Source organism: Pseudophryne corroboree, chromosome 8 (genome assembly GCF_028390025.1).
Source record: "Pseudophryne corroboree isolate aPseCor3 chromosome 8, aPseCor3.hap2, whole genome shotgun sequence".
Taxonomy (NCBI): domain Eukaryota; kingdom Metazoa; phylum Chordata; class Amphibia; order Anura; family Myobatrachidae; genus Pseudophryne; species Pseudophryne corroboree.
Genome location: NC_086451.1, coordinates 340,732,499 through 340,754,156, shown reverse-complemented (window position 1 = coordinate 340,754,156; position 21,658 = coordinate 340,732,499). Strand labels below are relative to the sequence as shown.

The window sequence follows — 21,658 nt, the reverse complement described above, 5'->3', positions numbered from 1 at the left end:
TTGGTACAGGTTTCCAGTTCTCTACAACAGGCTCTGACTTCTTCTACCATTCGGCAAAAATCCTGCCTGGGATCTTCTGTCCTCTCACGGAGGAATCCCAGTCGGGCGCCTCCTTGGATGAGGAGGTTTCTTCGCAGACCGCTGGGATGATATCCTTCAGTCTTGGGACTACTGTATGACGCAGACCAGGGTGGATGATATCATCAAGGCTGTTCGTCTGCAGCTGCAGATTAAAGATACGGATGCGCCTGCAGATGCTGATGCGCCTTTCTTCAAACGTAAGAAGGAGGATCTTGCAGTGTTTCCTCCCTCTACTCACCTGAGTGCTGCTTTCAAGGAACCTTGGGCACACCCGAATAAGAAATTTCTGGTGTCTCGCCGAATTCTTAACTTCTATCCGGTACTGGAAGAGGAACAAAAGAAGTGGGAGACACCTCCTCCCGTGGATGCTCATGTGGCCAGATTGGTCAAGTCAACCACCCTGCCTATTCCTGATCTCATGTCTTTACGGGATTCAGCTGATAAAAAATTGGACCAGTTCCTCATGACAATCTTTACTAATGCAGACGCAGCTACCAGTCCTGCATTTCCCTCGGCCTGGATGTCTTTAGCCATCGGTAGTTGGGCAGAAGCTCTAACGGATGGCCTCCAATCTGGTACGCAATGCTTGGATTTACCCTCCATGGTGGACCATATCAGAGAAGCTAGCACTTACCTGGGTGAGGCAGCTATAAATTCAGGTACATTTGCTGCCAAAATCTCTGCAGTCTCGGTGACGGCTAGGCGTGCCGTGGAGAGCAGATAATGACTCCTAAGAAACCTTTAGAGTCTCTCCCCTTTATGGGTGACATCCTCTTTGGACCTGAATTGGATAAAAGTGTGACTAACCTGGCAACTGCCAAGACTGCTTTTCTACCTTCGGCTCCAAAGTCCAAGCAATCTTCCTTTCGCCCTCAGGGCAAACCAAAGGGTCAGCCTTCCTCCCGTGTACAGGGTTCCTCTTCTAAATCTACCAAACCGAAAGGTCGATAGTCCTGGGTGGACTTCGTCAAACCCCTAAGCAACCCGACAAACCTTCAGCATGACGTGAGGGGTCCCCAGCAGGACTCCTCCGTGGTGGGCGGTCGGCTTGTTACTATTCTCCGACATCTGGCTAACCTCCACGTCCGACTCTTGGGTGTCAGGCATAGTATTCAGGGGATACACCCTCTCCTTTCTGGAGCGGCCACCTCATCAATTTTTTACCACCAGCCTGCCAATGGACGTGGGCAAGGCCACCGCCCTTCAGTCTTCTATCAGATCCCTCCTGACGGCAGGGGTCATTGTTCCTGTCCCCTCTCCTCAAAGGGGTACTGGTTTCTACTCAAATCTGTTCCTGGTACAAAAGCCAGACTGTTGTATCAGACCCGTTCTCAACCTGAAGAAGTTGAATCTTTTTCCTTGTGTTCCCAGGTTCAGGATGGAGTCTCTCCGGTCCATCATGCAGGCGCTGGAACCGGAAGACTTCATGGCCTCCTTGGATATTCAGGACGCCTACCTACACATCCCTATGTGGTCGGACCATCAACAGTTCTTGCATTTCGCTCTTTGGATCAACCACTATCCGTTCCGGGCCCTGCCTCTCAGTCTCTCCACAGCACCGAGAGTCTTTACCAAAGTCATGGCGGCTCAACTGCGCTTACAGAGAATCAGGATTCTTCCATACCTGTACGACCTTCTTCTCCTCGCTCCGTCTCAAATGGTCTTACAACAGCATCTCAGGGTCACAGTTGCGCTGTTGCAATCCCATGGCTTGCTGATCAACTGGCGCAAGTCCGGCCTAACTCCGTCCCAGTTCATGCTTCATTTAGGGGTGATTCTGGACACAAAGGTTCAGTGTGTGTTTCTACCCAGGAACAAGGTAGTAGATATCCAGACATTAATCAAGGCTTTCCTCAAACATCGCAGTGTTTCCCTTCATCTTTGCATGAGGGTCCTAGAAAAGATGGTCTCTTGTTTCGACATGGTGGAGTATGCCCAATTCCACTCCAAACCACTGCAACTGGAATTGCTTTGTCGCTGGAACAGGTCGCATCTCCATCTCAGGTCTAGCTGGATTTCACTGTCCAGGGACACTCACCTGTCACTCCTGTGGTGGCTTCAGTCGTCCCATCTCACAATGGGCCGACCATTCCTGATCCAGTAGAGGGTCATTCTGACCATGGACGCCAGCCTAAGGGGCTGGGGAGCGGCCACGGGCAGCCACTCCTTTAGGGGTCGTTGGTCGGCACAAGAGACGACTCTATCCATCAATGTCCTGCAGCTCCAAGCAATATACAGAGCTCTTTGCCAAGCGGGCCCTCTTCTTCTCGGCAAGCCTGCCCAGATCCAGACAGAACGCAAAGGCGGTCGCTTATATCAACCATCAAGGCGGCTCCAGAAATCAAGCCGCCATGCAAGAGGTTGCTCACATCCTCTGTTGGGCAGAACGCTCCCTACCGGCTCTTTCGGCGATTTATATCCCCGAAATACAGAATTGGGAGGTGGACTTCCTGAGTCGAAAAGACGTCCATTCCGGAGAATGGTCACTTCACCCAGAGGTGTTCCACCTTCTAGTGACTTGCTGGGGTCGGCCGCACATAGATCTGATCCGTCACAATCACAAACTTCCTCGGTACAGATCTTGAACTCAGGATCCAGGCACATTTCTGGTGGACGCTCTGGTAGCTCCTTGGTCCTTTCCGAAGGTGTATGCGTTTCCGCTGATTGCTCTCCTACCACGTCTACTCAGACATCTAAAGCAGGAGCTGGTCACGGCCATCCTCCTCTCCCCAGGTTGGCCAAGACGGACTTGGTACACGGATCTTTGCAGCCTCTCCATTTCGCCTGCCTCTTCGTCCGGACTTCCTATCCCACGGCCATTGCCTTCACCCCGACCTACCCCGCCTGACTTTGACGGGGTGGCTGTTGAGAGGTCGGTCTTAAGCGCTTGGTGGTTCTTGGACCCAGTCCCTGACACTATGCTGTCAGCCAGAAAACCGTCTTCGGCCCGCATATATCATAGAGTGTGGCGACGGTACTTTCATTGGTGCTCGTATCGTCACTTCAATCCCTTGATATATCAGGTATCCAGGGTTTTGGCTTTTCTTCAAGCCGGTTTGGACTTGGGACTTCGGCTTGCCTCCCTGAAAATGCAGGTGTCTGCTCTTTTGGTTCTCTTTCAACAAAAGGTGGCCAATTCTTTGGCTATTCACACTTCTGCAGGGGGTGCTACGTTTGCAACCTCCTTTTGTCCCTCCTGTTCATCCATGGGACATGTCTAGTCCCCCGGATGCTTCAGCGGGCTCCATTTGAACCCTTGGATTCTGCGGACCTTTCTTGGCTTACTTGGAAGACTTCCTGTTGGCAATTGCTTCGGCACGACGGGTTTCCGACTTGAGTGCCCTGTCTCACAGATCTCCTTTCCTAGTTTTCCACTTGGATCGGGTAGTCCTACGTACTAGAATTGATTATCTTCCTAAAGTTGTTTCCAGGTTCAACATCAATCAAGAGATTGTGGTTCCGTCCTTACTACCCACCACGACAGATGTTCTGGAGGAGTCCTTGGTCACTATATATATTATACGGGCTCTCCGTACCTATGTTGCCAGAACAGAATCTTTCCGCAAATCGGACTCCCTTTTCGTTCTTTACGATGTCCTCAAGCGTGGCTACCCTGCTTCTAAACAAACTTTGGCCCGTTGGATCCGCATTCCCATTAGACAAACTTATCTGTTGGCTAGGCGGCCTATTCCTGCATCTGTCAGAGCTCATTCCACTTGGTCGGTTGGCCCTTCTTGGGCGGTTCACCGCGGCGCTTCTGCTGAGCAGCTTTGCAGGGCGGCAGCGTGTTCTTCCGCAAACACTTTCATCAAATTCTATCAGTTTGACACCTTCGCCTCGGCTGATGCGGCCTTTGGGCGTCGTGTCCTCAGTGCAGCTCGGGAGCGTTCCCACCCGTAACGGGACAGCTTTGGGACATCCCACATCCCACAGTCCCAGTGTCCACCTAGGCTGACAGAAAAAAGGGGATTTTTGTCTTACCTGTAAAATCCTTTTTCTCTTTCATCCATCTGGTGGACGCTGCGTACTTACTAATGGGTTAGAGTGTGTGGGATGGGAGTTTGGCACAGAACCTATAGAAACTAACTCCTCCCCCCTCTAACCCCTCCCATCTCCAGCCTGACTAGCAGATCACCTCAGTTTTAGTTTTGTGCCTGAGGAGTACAGGCACAGATTTCTTCAGTGTAGATTTTAGTTACGTTTCTGTTGTTTATTTTGATTTTACTTATGTGTGCTTAGTCCCTGTTTACGGGAGACAAGTAATACTAGGAGTGGAGTTAGTTAGTTATGTGTCTCCCACTCTCCAGTGCCTCTAAGAAGCCACCATACTCTTAGTCACTGGGGCTTACTTGATGCAGGATGGATTTCCTAGGAGGCACTGTACTGGTAAGACAGCCACAACCTGCCTGGGCAGCGTTGGGCTGTTATTGCATGTATTGTATTTATAATTCTATTTATAATTGTATTTATTATTGTGCAGCGCTGGTGTATGCGGACCCTCCCCCTGCTCAGAGCGGACGGAGCGGTTCAGTCCCGCTTCCGCCGCTCGTTTTCATGGAAGCCGCGTCTTGTCAGACAGCCGCGGTAGTCATTTCACTGGGGCTTTTCCGAAGTTCAGTTGCGGGGGTGGGGAGGCGGTAACCGCGGCGGGACGCAAGAGGATGATGTGTTCGCGCCCTGTTCTCCCGCCCAGCAGCGTCTTCCCGCCGGCGTCCTCACTCTGGAGGCGGGACTCAGCTATAGGCGCCATCTTCTATCTCTGCAAGAGGCCATCCGTCATATCAGCGGGGGATGCTGCGCTGCACATAACACAGTACACGAGGGAGCCCAGCGTCTCACCCTGTTAGTACAGGCGGGGAGCAGCAAAAACAGCAAGTATAACACAGCCCTTTCATATGTTCTGGAGCTCGTTTATTCTAAGGGATTCTTTAGTGCTCACACTATTTTCTACAGAAGGGTATACAACAATACAAGACATATTAGAGGGAATTCTTGTATAAGTTTACTTCTCTGTAGCACTACTGTAATTTTTCTTTGATATTCATTACTTGCTGATGGATTTAACAATGGCCAGTAAGTCAGACAGATCTGCTAAAGGGAAAGCAGGCTCAGCTGTGTATTTTGCTTGTTATCATTGTGGCTCCAAGCTTTCAAAGGGTAGCACCGATGCGGGCTCTCTGCACGGCGTGCTCCATTACACCTGACATAGAGCAGCCTAGTGTGTCTACAGATCAGTCTGTCCCTCTATGGGCCAGGAACATGGCCGAGACTATTGCTGATTTACGCCAATCACAGTCAAGTACTGATTCTGGTCAATCTAATGTGGAACCTCCATGGGCAGGAAATATGGACAAAAGTCTTTCAGACTTAGCACAGTCTATTAACAAGTTTGTCGCTATCACATTCCCAGGAGAGGAATTAGATTCGGTAGCCACCCCCCTGGAAGAGGGCGAATTGGACTCTGAGTGGGAGGATGCTTCCGCTTGGAAAGAAGAGGAATTGTCTTCCTGTTCAGGTGTCAGGTTATTGATAGAGGCCATCCGTCAGACTCTTAATCTTCAGGATATGGTGGAGGCGGAGACTTCGTCGGGCTTCTTCAAACGCCAGAAAAGACATGTAACGGTATTTTCTTCATATACACATTTTGCATAAATTTTATAAGTGCCTTGGCTTAAGCCGGACTCCCGCTTTCAGGCTCCTAAAAAAATAAAAAAACAAATAAGATTTTTATAAACATTTGCAGAAGAAGATACGAAGTTCTGGGAAACTGCTCCAAAGGAGGATGCTCCTATCTCTCATTTGGCGAAGGCTACGGTAATCCCTTCGGTACAATCTGTGACGTTGAAGGATTCGACGGATCGGCAGATTGAAGCGATTCTTAAGTACATTTTTACCTTATCAGGTATTTCTCTGCGTCCAATTTTAGCTAGTGCCTGGGTCCTTAAAGGAATTGATGACTGGCTAGCTCAAGTGATTTCTGGTATGCAGTCGGATGACCCGTCAGAGGCTATTCAACTAGCTGAACAAATTTCTGAGGCTCTAGCTTATGTTTGGGAGCCCTTGTTGGACTCGGCCTCGCTACAATCACGTGTATCTACTCTAGCGGTTACTATGGCTTCGTGTTTGGAACGCAGATTCAAAACAGACCTTGACAGTCGTTCCGTTTGAAGGTGAATTTCTTTTTGGTCCGGAACTTAAAAAGATTATTTCCGACACTACGGGTGGCAAGAGCCCGTTTCTTCCAGTTGCCTCTCAAAAATCAAAGGCAACAAAATTTCGGTCTTTTCGTACTCAAAGCAGGGGTGGTGTCCAGTCCTTTCGAGCCTTTTCACGATTTCCACACACAAGTGCATACCGTGGTAGAGGCGCACAGGCACCTCGTAGATCGGCAGTCAATCCTACCGACAAGCCTGCCGCATGACGCGGGGAGCAATAAGGAGGGATCCTTGGTGGTGGATTACTACAGTTCAAAGACAGGTGGCTCCTGTCACATCCAGATCGGTGGGTGACAGGGGTCATAACCCAAGGTTACATTTTGGACCTCAAGGAACCTGTTCCACACCGTTTTCTTTCATCACTCCTCTCCCAAGCGATGCCTCCAGGCGACAAGCACTCATTCGGGCAACTTGCACACTTTTACAGCAAGGAGTAATTTCTTCAGTTCCCAAATTTCAAGAGGGTCGGGATTTTACTCAAGTCTTTTTCTAGTAAACAAAATCAGACGGTTCTTTCGACCTATTTTAAACCTAAAATGCCTAAATCCATGTCTTTCCACCCACAAATTCAATATGGAATCGTTATGTTCGATTATCTCGGCCATGGAACCGGAGGAGTATTTGGCATTTATCGACATAAAAGACGCATACCTTCATATTCCTATTTGGTCGGGTCATCAACAACTGTTGAGGTTCGCACTAGGCCCTTGGCATTTCCAGTTTCGGGCTCTTCATTTCAGTCTTTCCACGACCCCTCGGGTATTTACAAAAATATTGGGTCACGTGCTGGCGATCCTCAGATGTCAGGGGGTCAACATTACTCCTTACCTGGACGATTTGTTAATAAAGGCTCAGTCACCGGACCTTCTTCAACATATACAACGCACCACGGACACTCTCCAATCCTTCGGATGGATTGTGAATTTCCGGAAATCTTCCTTGATTCCCTCTCAGGAGATGATTTTCCTAGGTCTCCTGTTCGACACAGGACGTCAGAAGGTTTTTCTTCCTCAGGGCAGTCTTCAGGATCTGCAATCCAGAGTCTGCTCCCTGTTACAATTGCCAGGGGTCTCGGTCCCCCGATGTATGCAGGTGTTGGGCAAGATGGTGGCGATGTTCGAAGCAGTACCATATGCCAGATTCCATGCTCGGGCCCTTCAGGCTCAGATTCTGGGCTCTTGTTATCAAACGAGTCCACATCTGGACTTGCAATTGTGCCGGCTGTCGGTTCGGACTCGACAGTCTCTCCATTGGGGGCTTCACAGTCCCAATCTAACCAAGGGTGCACCGTTCGCTGTCTGGTCTTGGATGATGGTCACCACAGACGCCAGCCTTGTCGGTTGGGGGGCGATGTTTCAATCTCAACACTTCCAAGGTCTCTGGAACGGTCAAGAATCGATGTTACTGATCAACATTCTCGAGTTAAGAGCAATTCGATATGCTCTACTTCAGGTACAAAACGGAGTCCAAGGTCATCCAGTGCGCATTCTATCGGATAACGCCACGGCGGTGGCTTACATAAACAAACAGGGCGGAACTCGCAGTTGGAGAGCCATGCAGGAGGTCGCCCATCTCCTACAATGGGCAGAAAGGTGGGTTCCGACCATTTCCGCAGTTCACATTCCAGGAGTGGACAACTGAGAAGCGGATTTCTTAAGCCGTCACACGATTCATCCGGGAGAATGGGAACTTCATCAGGAGGTCTTTCTGGCCCTGGTGTCTCTGTGGGGACCACCCGACATCGATCTCATGGCATCCTGTCTAAACCGAAAGCTACCTCGGTATGGTTCGCGAACTCAGGACCCTCAAGCAACACTAATCGATGTATTAACCGATCTGTGGCAATTTCGACTGGGATGTGTTTTCACCAATAACCTTGATACCGCGTCTACTTCAACGCATCCGGAGAGAGGGTTTTCCGGTCATTCTTGTAGCACCAAATTGGCCACGTCGTCAGTGGTACACTCTTCTCCGCAGCATGGTGACCAAGGAACCGTTCCATCTGCCCCTGTGACCCGATCTCCTGTTACAAGGTCATTGTCACCATTACGATTTAAATCGTCTGGCTTTGACGGCTTGGTTCTTGCATCCAGCATTTTAAGAGCAAAAGGGTTATCTCGACTGGTGGTGAAGACTATGCTTCAGGCTAGAAAACCAGTCCCCTCTCGTATTTATCACAGAGTATGGTGTATTTATATTGCTTGGTGTGAAAGACGTGGGTTGTCACCGCACCTCTTTCGTTTACCTCGCCTGTTATCCTTCCTTCAGGATGGTCTGACTAAAGGACTTCGTTTGTCTTCCCCTAAGGGACAGATGTCGGCATTGTCGGTTCTTTTTCAGAACAGATTGGCTCTCATTCCGGAGGTTAAACATCCCTTCAGGGTGTAGTCAGGATTCAGCCTCCTTTTGTTCCTCCGGTTCCACTGTGGGATTTAAATCTGGTTCTTCAGGCGCTCCAGAAGCCTCCATTTGAGCCGCTGGACTCTGTTGAGCTTTGCTATCTTTCTCTAAAGTTTTTCTCTTGGCCATTGCTTCGGCCAGCCGTGTTTCCAATAGCGGCGCTTTCTTGCAAACCGCCTTTGTTGGTCTTTTTCATGAAAATCGAGTGGTCTTACGTACGAAGCCTTCCTTCTTGCCTAGGGTTGTCAGCTTTCCATATGAATCGGGACATAGTCCTTCCAGCGTTTGTTCCGGACTCTTCTGGACAGGATTGTCATTTAGAGTTTAGATGTTGTTAGAGCCTTACGAATTTATTTGTCCCGTACTAAGGATATTCGTCGTACGGATACCTTGTTGGTTTTGATCGACGCAACCAAGCGTGGCTGGCCGGCCTCTAAGAACACGGTGGCACGCTGGGTTACTTCTGCTATTCGGCAGGCTTATATTTCTTCGGCGTTGCCTGTTCCTGACTCATTGAGGGCTCATTTGACTAGGGCTGTTGGAGCTTCCTGGGCTGTTCGCGGTGGTGTTTCCGTCGAGCAGCTGTGTAGGGCGGCGACCTGGTCATCCGTGCATGCCTTCACTAAGTTTTACCGGTTTCATGCTTTTGGTTTGGAGACTGCCTCTGTTGGGCGTCAAATTTTACAGACCGCTATGCCGTCTGTATCTCCCCCCTCTCATTAGCTTGCTTTGGGAAATCCCATTAGTAAGTACGCAGCGTCCCCCAGATGGATGAAAGAGAAAAAGGGATTTTTGTTACTTACCGTAAAATCTTTCTCTGATTTCCATCTGGGGGACGCTGCGATCCCTCCGGTAGTTTTGTCTGGTTTATTGGTTCTGTTCTGTCTCTTCCGGCTTTGCTAAACGTAAACTGAGGTGATCTGCTAGTCAGGCTGGAGATGGGAGGGGTTAGAGGGGGGAGGAGTTAGTTTCTATAGGTTCTGTGCCAAACTCCCATCCCACACACTCTAACCCATTAGTAAGTACGCAGCGTCCCCCAGATGGAATCAGAGAGAGAGATTTTACGGTAAGTAACAAAAATCCCTTTTTTCGGAAGTCGTGGTGGACACTGGGCGCCTGCCCTCATGCTCCATTGCTGAGGTGTCCTTTCTACTGGCACTCTGTGCCATGGCTCTCTTGACCGGGGCAGTACAGTGTGTATGTGTGTACCGGTCTTTTTCTTTTCGGTTTCTTCTCTCTGGTACCTGTTCTTGAGGCTTTTTAAGATACAACTGGCTTCCCATGGGCAGGTGGGGTATAGGGGAGGAGGAGCCTCTGCTGCACTCTGCAGAAGTTTAACTCCTTGGTGCCAGCAGTGCTCCTACACCATACCCCACAGTCCCAGTGAACACCACTGCTTCCGAAAAAGAGTTTACAGGTAAGACAAAAATCCCCTATTTTTTAGAAAAAAATCACTGGGTGTAGTAAGGAGGACTCTCCCTCCCAAGAACTAATTAAACAATTGGAAGTTTCCAGTTAGCTTAATTAGTCTAATTACTTACCTTCTTAATGTCTTCTTCTTCATCCTGTGTTGGGACCCAGTTCTTCTGCAGCAGTGGTTGTGTGTGTGAGTTCTCCTGTGCAGTGTCATCCCTGGAGGCAGCGGTTGGGAGAACTACATATCCCAGCAGCCCCCTCCCAAGTGGGAAGATGGAGGTGAGACCATTGGATAGGTTAGTGTTTTTATGTTTTTAGCGCTGAAAAAACTGCAACCATTTAAAAAAAAAAAGGATACCGCAGGTATTGGGTGCGCTAATATCCACGGTAATTTTAAAATTGGTCTCGAGGTATGGAAGATTTTTTACCTTGCTAAACCTTGAGCCCCATTGAAGTCTCCGCTTTTTCTAACATGGTGGTAAACGTATGGGATATTACGTGAATCTATCAGGACTGTCTGTCTAATAGGCTATAGAACTGATGCCACAGGCTATAGAACTGATGCCACACTCCATTTATCTGTTCCTTGTTACAGCTGATAGCAGCTGTAGTTTCTGTCTGCATGTTCTGTTTGTGATTATGCATATTTAGAATTGTAGTCTTTCCTATTTTTGTTATAGTTCTATGTTAAAGTCACTGAAGCATAGATTAAGAGTAGAAAAAATAAGCGAACGTACTTTCTATTTGTTGGGGGTACACTTGTAATCCTATATTATAAAAGCTAAGTCTGCTCCTCACCTCTGTTATGTGCGCTGCCGGCCACTAGAGACCGCCACACGGACAAGGTGATTTCCTTTGTGTGCTGGGAGCTGACACAGCTCAAAGTAAATCTAATACTGCAAGGAAATGTTACAGACTCCTACCTTGCTGCTGCTAATATTAATAATACTGATCTGACTGTTTCACACTTGCTGCATACTTAGAGAGAGGGGACTGGGGAGAGAAAGTGGGGCTAGAAGCAGATAGGGACTGGGGCATAGAGAATGCGGTAGGGGCTGATAGGGACTGGGGTAGAAAGAAAGAGTATAGGAGGGTTGGGGCAGATAGGGACTGGGGAGAGAGGGGTGTAGGGGCAAATAGGGCATGGTAGGAGAGAGAGGGGGGAGGGTTTGTGTTAGATAGCGTCTGGGGAGTGAGTGGAGTGGTAGGGGCAGATTGAAACAGTGGTGAGAGGTGCAGATTTTTTTCAATATAGTCACCTCTGTGTGACACACACCCACACCCCAGCAGGACTTCCAGAAACCCGGCAGCTCCTGTGTAAGTAGCGACCACCCTCCTAATATAATCTGACCCTGGTGTCCGTCATTTTGACAGGCTTTTAACTAGTAATGTAAATTGAAACTTAACTTTTTATAATACTTTATAAAAACCTGTTCAATATTCTCTCCAAAGGACAACTCACTACGTCTCACCAGTGCACAGGTTCTCCCCCTTCCCCTTTTTTCCTTGAAAACTGCAGATAAAAGATCTGTTAAGTGTTAACTAAACCTTACACGGAAACCATATAATTGATGCAATAGGAGCAAGTGCATAGTTTGTGGGATTGATGAAGGGATGCACTATCTCTATTGTATGTTTATTTGTTTTGATTTCTTTTTAATAGATAACTGAAGATTTCCTAGCACTGTATCATGCAAACTACGGATTTGATCAAGATAATAAAGATGGATCCGCTACTTCTGAGGCTTCGCAGACCGCCCCAATTCCTAAAAAACCTTTGCCGAAAGCTGCAGAGAAACCTAAGGAAGGCTCCAAATCTCAGCCAGATCAAGGAGAACCAAAGGCAAAAGGGGAGAAAAGGAAAGCAGACCCGGGTAAGTCTATAATGTGCGATCTAACTCCTGGTGCGGTTTCATTTAGTTTTTCTTACAAATGTTCCTTTATATGTATACATTTCCTAATTTGGCAAATTTATTTAAACTGAACCCATTCAGATTCAGTAGCACAACAGATCAGGTTAATATAAAGACCTGTGATGCTTGTGTATCTTTCTCCTGCCGCCTCTTTCCGGGTAGGTCAACCCTCTTGCCAAAGGCATTATCAGCAAAGGTGAGAGAAGACCGAATCAGGCACTCATGAGCTAAAAAGATGGCATCCACCATTATATCAGTTTAGAGAGGAGTGAAAATGTCCTAATAAAATAAATTAATTAAATATTTTCATTGTAGTTTACAGGCTTAGGATACAGTGCATCCGGAAAGTATTCACAGAGCTTCACTTTTTCCACATTTTGTTATGATACAGCCTTATTCCAAAATGGAATAAATTAATTTTTTCCCCTCAAAATTCTACACAAAATACCCCATAATGACGACAAAGATTTTAGCAAAGTTATTAAAAATAAAAAACTAAGAAATCACATGTACATAAGTATTCACAGCCTTTGCCATGAAGCTCAAAATTGTGCTCAAGTGCATCCTGTTTCCATTGATCATCCTAGAGATGTTCCTACAGCTTAATTCGAGTCCACCTGTGGTAAATTTAGTTGATTCGACATGATTTGGAAAGGCACACAACTGTCTATATAAGGTCTCACACTTGACAGTGCATATCTGAGCACAAACAAAGCATGAAGTCAAAGGAATTGTCTGTAGACCTCCGAGACAGGATTGTCTCGAGGCACAAATCTGGGGAAGGGTACAGAAAAATATCTGCTGCTTTGAGGGTCCCAATGAGCACAGTGGCCTCCATAATCCGTAAATGGAAGAAGTTTGGAACCACCAGGACTCTTCTTAGAGCTGGCCGGCTGTCTTAGCCGACTTAACAAAATTCTCTGGTCTGATGAGACAAAGATTGAACTCTTTGGCGTGAATGCCAGGCGTCATGTTTGGAGGAAACCAGGCACCGCTCATCACCAGGCCAATACCATCCCTACAGTGGAGCATGGTGGTGGCAGCATCATGCTGTGGGGATGTTTTTCTGCGACAGGAACTGGGAGACTAGTCAGGATAGAGGGAAAGATGAATGCAGCAATGTACAGAGACATCCTGGATGAAAACCTGCTCTAGAGCGCTCTTGACCTCAGACTGGGGTGACGGTTCATCTCTCAGAAGGGCAACGACCCTAAGCACACAGCCAAGATATCAAAGGAGTGACTTTAGGACAACTCTGTGAATGTCCTTGAGTGGCCCAGCCAGAGCCCAGACTTGCACCTTTGCTTCCCATCCAGCCTGATGGAGCTGGATAGGTACTGCAAAGAGGAATGGGTGAAACTGCCAAAAGATAGGTGTGCCAAGCTTGTGGCATCCAATTCAAAACGACTTGAGGCTGTAATTGCTACCAAAGGTGCATCAACTAATACCCCTTTCACATCGCAAACCCGGCTTTTGAGATCCGAAATTTGAACATGGCTCCAACCCGGCTCCGACCGGGTAATGCTGACCTGGGTTATTCCCAGGTTTTTGCAGTGTTGGTGCCTTTTTGCTCAACCCGGGTCACCCATGTTAAAACTAATGTGATGTCATTTTTACAGGACTTGATTGGTTCCCAGTTTTCCCAGTCAACTTCTGTGCCCATGTTCAACTTTATTGTGTGTTTACCCTTTGGGGTATAGAGTCGGGTCCATTCCGACATGCATTTGTCGGAATGGAACCGACAACCCCTATTCAAAGAGTGGCCAAATCCGACTGTCTGATTTGGCCCCTGCTGCTCACCCGTGCGCTGCTCCTCTCTCATCCCGGCTAAGCTGCTTCCCGGCGCTGCTCTATCCCCGGGCACTGGTGCTCTCCCTGGCGCTGCTACTCTCTCACCCCGGATCATCAGCTGGGCAGGGTGGATGGAGAAGGCGGCGGCAAAGAAGTGCTAAACTGGTCTAAATTAAGCTGAACTGGGCCTAAGGAGTGCAGAGCTGTGCAGACAATGTGTGCTTGCAGTATTGGAAACAAACCTCGGCTGACTACAAACGCCAATCAGCGCTATTGCTTCAGAGCCGGGTCGAATATCCTGGGACTGTACCTTTTTAAGAGCAAACTAACCTGGGTCCGACACATGTACAACCCTTCTTTTAACCCGGGAACAAATACCGGGTTGGACAACCCGGGATATTCAACCTGGCGCATTCACACCGCACCTCTACCCGGGTCGACTCGGCAGCAACCTGGGAAAAAGCCGGGTTATTTTGGCTATGTGAAAGTGTTGAGCAAAGGCTGTAAATACTTATATACATGTGATTTCTTAGTTTTTTATTTTTAATACATTGAGATTTTTCAAAAACACTTTTTTTTCACGTTGTCATTATGGGGTATTGTGCGTAGATTTTGAGGGGAAAATTTATTTTATTCCATTTTGGAATAAGGCTGTAACATAAAATGTGGAAAAAAGTGAAGCGTTGTGAATACTTTCCGGATGCACTGTAGATGTATTGTGAAGTGTATACCTCTCATACATGGTTGGAAATTCACAAACCAATGCAATAACATAATACACTTGCATTGCTTTTAACTCCTCCACTGCTGAAGGTTTTCTCACCCCTTTGCTGAGGAAATTTTTTTCATAGTTTGTGCTCGAGACTTTAAAACTTCAGAAAGTACCATGAAACATTTTGCTTCTTGAAGCTTAAGAAATAAAATGTAACCAAAATGTTTTTTTTGGAATTGCAAGAAAGTGAGCTAAAAGCAAACTAATTTTTTTCTTCTGTCTTATAAACGACACACAGAAATACTTTGTGGTTCTTCAGATTTATCAACCTTTGCAAAATTGCAAACAGCAGGATTCTACGTGTAGGCTTTTAGAGGGGATCTTGGGTTTGTCGTGCCTTTTTGACACGTTCCCCATCTCAATGTAAAAGCTTACAAACAGGACCTACTTTTATTTTTTTTATGCTAGAAAACCTACCGAGGGAACCTCGTTTTACATTTTGTGACACAATGGGGGAGATTCAAATGTTTGAAAAGTCATTTGGGAGTCTGTTTTTTCCTATCTAATAGACAGGAAAAAAGACACCCAACCGACTTTTCAAACATTTGAATTCCACCCAATGTGTACTTTCCTCTTTCTTATGTTGTTGATGCCACGTCTACAGGTGTAATTATGCGTGTTTTTGGACACTTGGTGATCTCCCCTCCATATGTACGTAAGTTTTCAGTAGTGCATGGCATTTTTATCTGGTAATCACCAGACATTACATTCTAAGGGGCTGCCTCATTTAAAAGAGGTACCCCCTTCATGTATGGGTGACTGAATATATGGTAGCTAGGTAAGGATTAGCTCCAGGTTTGGAGATGTTGACTCCTAGGTTAGTAGGTTACTGCACTTAATCAAACAATGGGGCACCCATGTCTCTTGATGCCACGTATGGGGAGATATAGAGATTTAAGTCCCTACCCCCCTTTTTTCCACAAAGCTAGTGACGCAACTTGCCTGGAGAATGACTCCCAATTGGTGATCAGTGTTTGTGGGTAGAAGGTTGGTTCATTGTCTTTTCAAATGGGACCCTTCGCAGTGTACGCTTTATATATGTCCGTCATTGTCCACAGCGAAGGATTAAACCAGTCTTTTGTAAAATTGTACTTTGCAGTGTAATGGCTTAAAAGATGTAATTTGTAGACTAAAAAATGCAGTTAAAGTGAAACTGTAGAACTGCCCACGGACACATTCACATCTTTAAATAAGATGATTCTCATTGTATCTTTATAGAAACACATCTGGACTTCCAGCCTTTCTTTGCCCTCTCTCTAAAGCGAGAGCAGACAAATTGTATCTTATTTAAATGTGTTGTTGATGGTTTCATTACAGGTTGGTTCAAAGTGGAAGATCAGCGAAACACAAATGTGTACGTTACAGGTTAGTCACAATAACGTGTATGTATATAATCTATCACTTAATGTTACAAGTATTTTACTTATAAATACTTTTGCATCTATTTCTTTTTCTGTATCTTTCAGGACTTCCTCCCGATGTCACAAATGATGAGTTTGCACAACTTATGTCTAGATGTGGCATTATCATGCGAGATCCTCAGTCTGAGGAATTTAAAATAAAGCTGTATAAAGACAATGCGGGGAACCTGAAGGGAGATGGTCTGTGCTGTTATCTCAAGGTCAGTGATCATCATTATTTAATCTTCCATTTTCCTTAATCTCTTTTGTTGCATTAATTTAATCAAAGTAGCCAAAGCAGAATTGACAAGAGCATGTTTTTCACTACCCCACCTTTATATGATGCTGATATTTATTCATTTTATTATTCCAAAAACATGAAATTGAACCCTGGCTACAAGAGATGTAAATGTAGCAATCTCATTTATATTTAAACAAGCAAGCAAAGGCACCCCGTTTCCACTGCTAACCCGGGAAATTCCCGGGTCTCAGCCTGACCCGTGCAGTGAGCAGGTTCGGGGACCTGGGTGGTTTCCTTTACCACTGAGCACGTTCATGTGCAAAAAACTTGGGTATTTCAAGGCAGTGGAAAAGGGATATTAGGTCCAGTTTCATTTGGCAGGCTGGTACAGGTTGGTGATTTGTTGTCCTTGTAGAGAGAATCTGTGGAACTTGCTTTGAAACTTCTTGATGAGTATGAGATCAGAGGATACAAACTTCATGTTGAAAGTGCAAAGTTCCAGCTGAAGGGGGAATATGATGCCACAAAGAAGAAGAAGAAAAGCAAGGACTACAGGAAGAAGCTCTCTCTCCAGCAGAAGTAGGTAGTCGCTTGTTTCTGTACAAGCTTTCATCAGTATAATTCACTACTGCATACAGAAAAGTGAAAATGGAAGTTGCTGTATAGGTAGAAGCTAGTAGTATTATTTGCCGGTCTATATATGAGAAATGTTGGCAAGATAAGAAGAAATAGTTTGGAGTGTGGCTAATAATGGGGGGCTTCTTTCTATTAGATTTCCTGTCATTGACCGTAATAAAAGGGGCTGTTGGTAGCATTTCCCAATTTCTAATGGCTGACAGAGGGCAATTGCTTACAAAGCTTTATTACGTTTGGGAACTTCCTAGCTCCTGGTCTTGAAATTGATGTTTTCTAAAAGATGCAGTATTGTATAATCAATAGTTTTAAATAAGCTACTCCTTTCAATAGGGGGTACCTGAGGACTACACCATTATCTTGTCTCCCCAGACCTATGAAAGGGTAATCTCTCAGTCATAACCTTTATCTGGGTCCACATGACACCGCAGAAGAGGGGGAGGGATAGTGTCTGAGGTGGCAGGACAAATAAGGAAATATTAAGACTCGCACCCCACACCAATACTGCCATTTTAAAGTGGTGAATTAAATGATTAATCATTATTATTCTTTATATGGCACTATAATGGATCCGCAGCACCCAATTACAGAGTACATGAACAAGTAAGCAAAGCAAGTAAACAATGACTCGCAGTTCAAGACGATATAGGACGAGTACAGGGTATATAAACATAGCTGCATCAGCAGACAACGCTGACTTAAATATCAGAGTGGCAGAAAACTGAGGGATTTGATGCCGTCGAAGGGAGTTTAGAATTTAAGATGGTTTAAGTAAGTGAAGGAAAAGCACATGAGAGAAGAGGGCCCTGCTCGTGAGAGCTTACATTCTAAAGTGGAGGAGCAGATAGACAGGGGTGGCACAGATGGGGTAGACAGCATTGGACAGAGGGCTTAGAATGAGAGTTTGGTGAAAGTGAGTCTTGAGAGCCCGTTTGAAGTTTTGTAGAGAGGTGGAAAGTCTGAGGAGGAGAGGTAGAGAAATCCAGAGTAAGGGAGCAACACGTGCCAAATCTTGGAGGTAGAAGGGGGAGGAGGTAATCCGTAAGTAAGGAGAGGCGGCTTGCATTAGCGGAGAGGACAAGCAGGTCTGTAAAGGGAGATAAGGTCAGAGATGTAAATGGAAGAGGAGTGGGTGAGGCCTTTGTAAGTGAGCGTGAGAAGCTTGAATTGGATTCTGAATTAGAAGGGGAGCCAGCGAAGGGTTTGTAAGAGAGGGGAGGTGTATGTAGTACGTTTGGTGATGGAGATGAGCCGGGCTGCAGCACTGAGGATAGACTGTAGTGGAGAGAGGCATTTGTCAAAGATGTGAGATAGAAGAAGATTACAGTAGTATCCTGAATGCCGGAATCCCGACAGCCGGCATTTTAACTGCGTCCCGTTCATTCTGCCCTTGAAAGTACCAGACGAGGCAACCATCTAGGGTGCACTATATGTTACAGAGGGCAAGATAAACCAGTAGGGGATCCATGATACAACACTATGGACAAACATCAAAGCAGTCTGTATGTTACAAATAGAAGTACAAGGTAAATGGAGTAATAATAAAGATGCCATACTTTAAAATGTGTGAAGACTGAATGCAGTTATAATAGACAGTGTTAACAATGTGTCAAATTATCAGGTGAGATTGTAAGAGGGTGCAGTTAAGTACTAGTAGCTAGCAGGTTTTGTAAAGTTGAGATTTTGCAGTATATTTGAGATCAGAGCGTGGGCAAAATCCAGTGTGTACACCCCAGTTTCACACATTGTTCTGCTGACACATGGAAGGAGGACCGTGGTGTTGATCAATATGTTTAATCTAGTTAACTGAGGGGGGTGTACCATTGAAGATGGGATCACAGTTGCAGACATACAATTTTCTTCAGGTGTGCAAAGTGTAGCCAGAGAGAAATGAAAAACTCAAATATATAGAGGTGAAGATGGTTTTACCTGTGAAGAAAGTACAGATGGTATTTAAACTCTTGTTAACACCCTGTATCCTTGGAATGACATACCGTATATACTCGAGTATAAGTCAACCCGAATATAAGTCGAGGCACCTAATTTTACCACAAAAACCTGGGAAAACTTATTGACTCGAGTATAAGCCTAGGGTGGGAAATGCAGCTCTAGCCGTTCACAGCCCTCATACTGCCAGATATGCCCTCATGCTTCCAGATATGCCCCACAGTTCCAGATATGCCCTCATGCTTCCAGATATGCCCCACAGTGCCAGATATGCCCTCATGCTTCCAGATATGCCCCACAGTGCCAGATATGCCCTCATGCTTCCAGATATGCCCCACAGTGCCAGATGTGCCAGATATGCCCTCATGCTGCCAGATATGCCCCACAGTGCCAGTTACTTACCCATCCGTCGCTCCCGCGCTGTCTTCTGAAGGAGGGACACGGAGGGCACAGCGCGCGGCTATCCTGTGTCCAACCTGCGTCTCCGGCGGCAGCGGCGCGTGTGTGTGTGTGTTAAAGAAAGTGCCGGTTCGTGCACTTCCTTTAACACACACACACGCCGGAGACGCAGGAGGGACACGGGAGAGCCGCCGCTGTGCCCTCCGTGTCCCTCCTAAATACTGACTCGAGTATAAGCCGAAGGGGCTTTTTCAGCACAAAAAAAAGTGCTGAAAAAGTTGGCTTATACTCGAGTATATACGGTACTTAGAATGCAACCTTCACAGATGCAGGCCAACTCCTGCCATTGATTAGCATACACAGTCTGAGAACCACTGGCATAGACCAATCTCTGGGACTCCAGGTCATTTAAATGTTAATGTATAGAAATGAAATTTAAAATGTCACATCAAGTAGAAATTAAGATGAAATGGAATGGTGGAAGGCTGTGTGGATTAGGCAGCACATAATTCTTCTCGGGTGTAGTACGGCTGACCGGCGGTCAAGAGACCGCTTGTCCGCTTACCGACGCCGGGATCCCGGCAGCATACCCACGCCGGGATCCCGGCGGGGAGGGGCGAGTGCAGCAAGCCCCTTGCGGGCTCACTGCGCTCGCCACGCTGCGGCCTCGGTGGCGACCTGTGGTCGCCACGGGTTTTATTCCCACTCTATGGGTGTCGTGGACACCCACGAGTGGAAATAGTCCCTGTTGGTCGGCATGCCGACCATCGGGATAGTGAGCCGTCGGGATGGGGGAGGAGGTCATGTGACTGTCTGTCTGCTGACCGCCGGTCACATGAATACCACCCATTCTTCTCAGCACATAATTCTTCTACTGACGTTCATAGAAAAATCTAAAATATTGTTGGATACTTTATATATAAAATATATAAAAGTATCCTATCTATATCAACAATTTAATCTTAAAATAATAAAAAAACTTTTATATACACTGTATGTGTGTGTACGTACGTACGTACGTACGTACGTACATACATACATAATGTTTCCTTATTTCTGAAGTGTCTAATTTGTAACCATGCTCCAACATGTTTTCATCTTTTCCAGACAACTGGACTGGAGGCCGGAGAAGAAAGACAGTGAAGTTAGAAAGCGTTTTGAGAGGGTTGTAATGATCAAAAACATGTTCCACCCCTCAGACTTTGAGGTGAGAAAAGAATCCTTCAAATGTCAGTGAATCCTTAATTTAATACTCGTGTGTAAGAGTTACACTTGGTCACAAATACATATCTATAGATTTCGGAAGTGCATCTGACCAAGATAACTCATCTTGGGGAATATATATTTCCTATGCACTGTGTATTTAATGTCTATTGAAGAGTATAGAATTCCAATCTCTCTCTGATAACAGAACAGACTAGCTTGCATTCTTCTGCATAATGCATAGTGCATATTGGGCCTGATTCAGGTTTTGGTTGGAGTTGCTGTCCCTGCTGTTTACATTGCAGCAGCAGCGATAGCAATAATGTTAATACAGCAGGATCCGAGCTGTGTCCTGCGATGCAGCATCAGATCGTCTGTGACACCATCGGCCGGTTTGCGTTACCCATGAGGTCGTGTCAGCCTACTACCGCAGATCCAACAAAGAGACCAGGAAATCTCCATTATCCGACAAAGATCCTGGCCTTGTCACTACCCATCAACTGTGGTGACACACCTCCATTTTGGGAAACTGAGGCCGTTGTTACCTCCTCCCTGCCCCCACATGGCAGGGACAGTCTGCTGCAATTTGTGGCATGTGCCGCTAATCCGTCTGGACCTGAATCAGGACCAGTGTGAAGTGGTGGTGTATTCCACATGGAACTATTGATCCCTGCTATACCGTCTGTCCTGTCCATACTGGTGTCCGTTATGCGTCAGGTGTTATTTAATATAGGATTTTCACAAAGATATACTGTATTACGTATTTTTCTCTGTGATTTAGTCACCATATCTCTCCTTTATCTCTGCTGGTGCTGACCACACTGCACAGGGGTTTGGGTTTAGGGATATAGTGCTGCTAATAATTGTACTGTGTTACCTCATACTGCAAGTTACAGATATGTCCTGCTATAACGTTGCTGCGTACCACATAGCGGGCGCCATGCAACTCGCGCCAGCTCCTTGCGCTATAACTCCCGTTATAAGATGCGTTGTAAATGTGACGTCACGTTATGATTGTAACATGCATTCTACTTTCTGTCCACCAGATGTCGTTTTTCCTAAACTCTATGGCGAATGCCTCAAATAGCCAACGGACCCTTCGTAGCGCTACCTGCTGATTGGCTGACGGGTTCGAATCCTAGCGGGACCAGAATTATTATTTTTTTGGGGAAAAGTCAGAAAAAAAAAAATGGCGTGGGGTCCCCCCTCCAAAGCATAACCAGCCTCGGGCTCTTCGAGCCGGTCCT

At 46.4% G+C, this 21,658-nt stretch overlaps 1 protein-coding gene across 1 annotated transcript in view; it reads left to right on the top strand.

Annotated features, from left to right (window-relative positions):
• The window catches only part of HTATSF1 (HIV-1 Tat specific factor 1), a 164,499-nt gene that overhangs the window by 59,111 nt on the left and 83,730 nt on the right, over positions 1–21,658 (top strand). Inside the window, exons 2-6 of the mRNA XM_063937436.1 lie at positions 11,776–11,986; positions 15,906–15,953; positions 16,055–16,209; positions 16,645–16,808; positions 20,316–20,415. Of these exons, the coding sequence (XP_063793506.1) occupies positions 11,776–11,986; positions 15,906–15,953; positions 16,055–16,209; positions 16,645–16,808; positions 20,316–20,415 (678 nt within the window). The remainder of the gene's footprint in view (positions 1–11,775; positions 11,987–15,905; positions 15,954–16,054; positions 16,210–16,644; positions 16,809–20,315; positions 20,416–21,658) is intronic.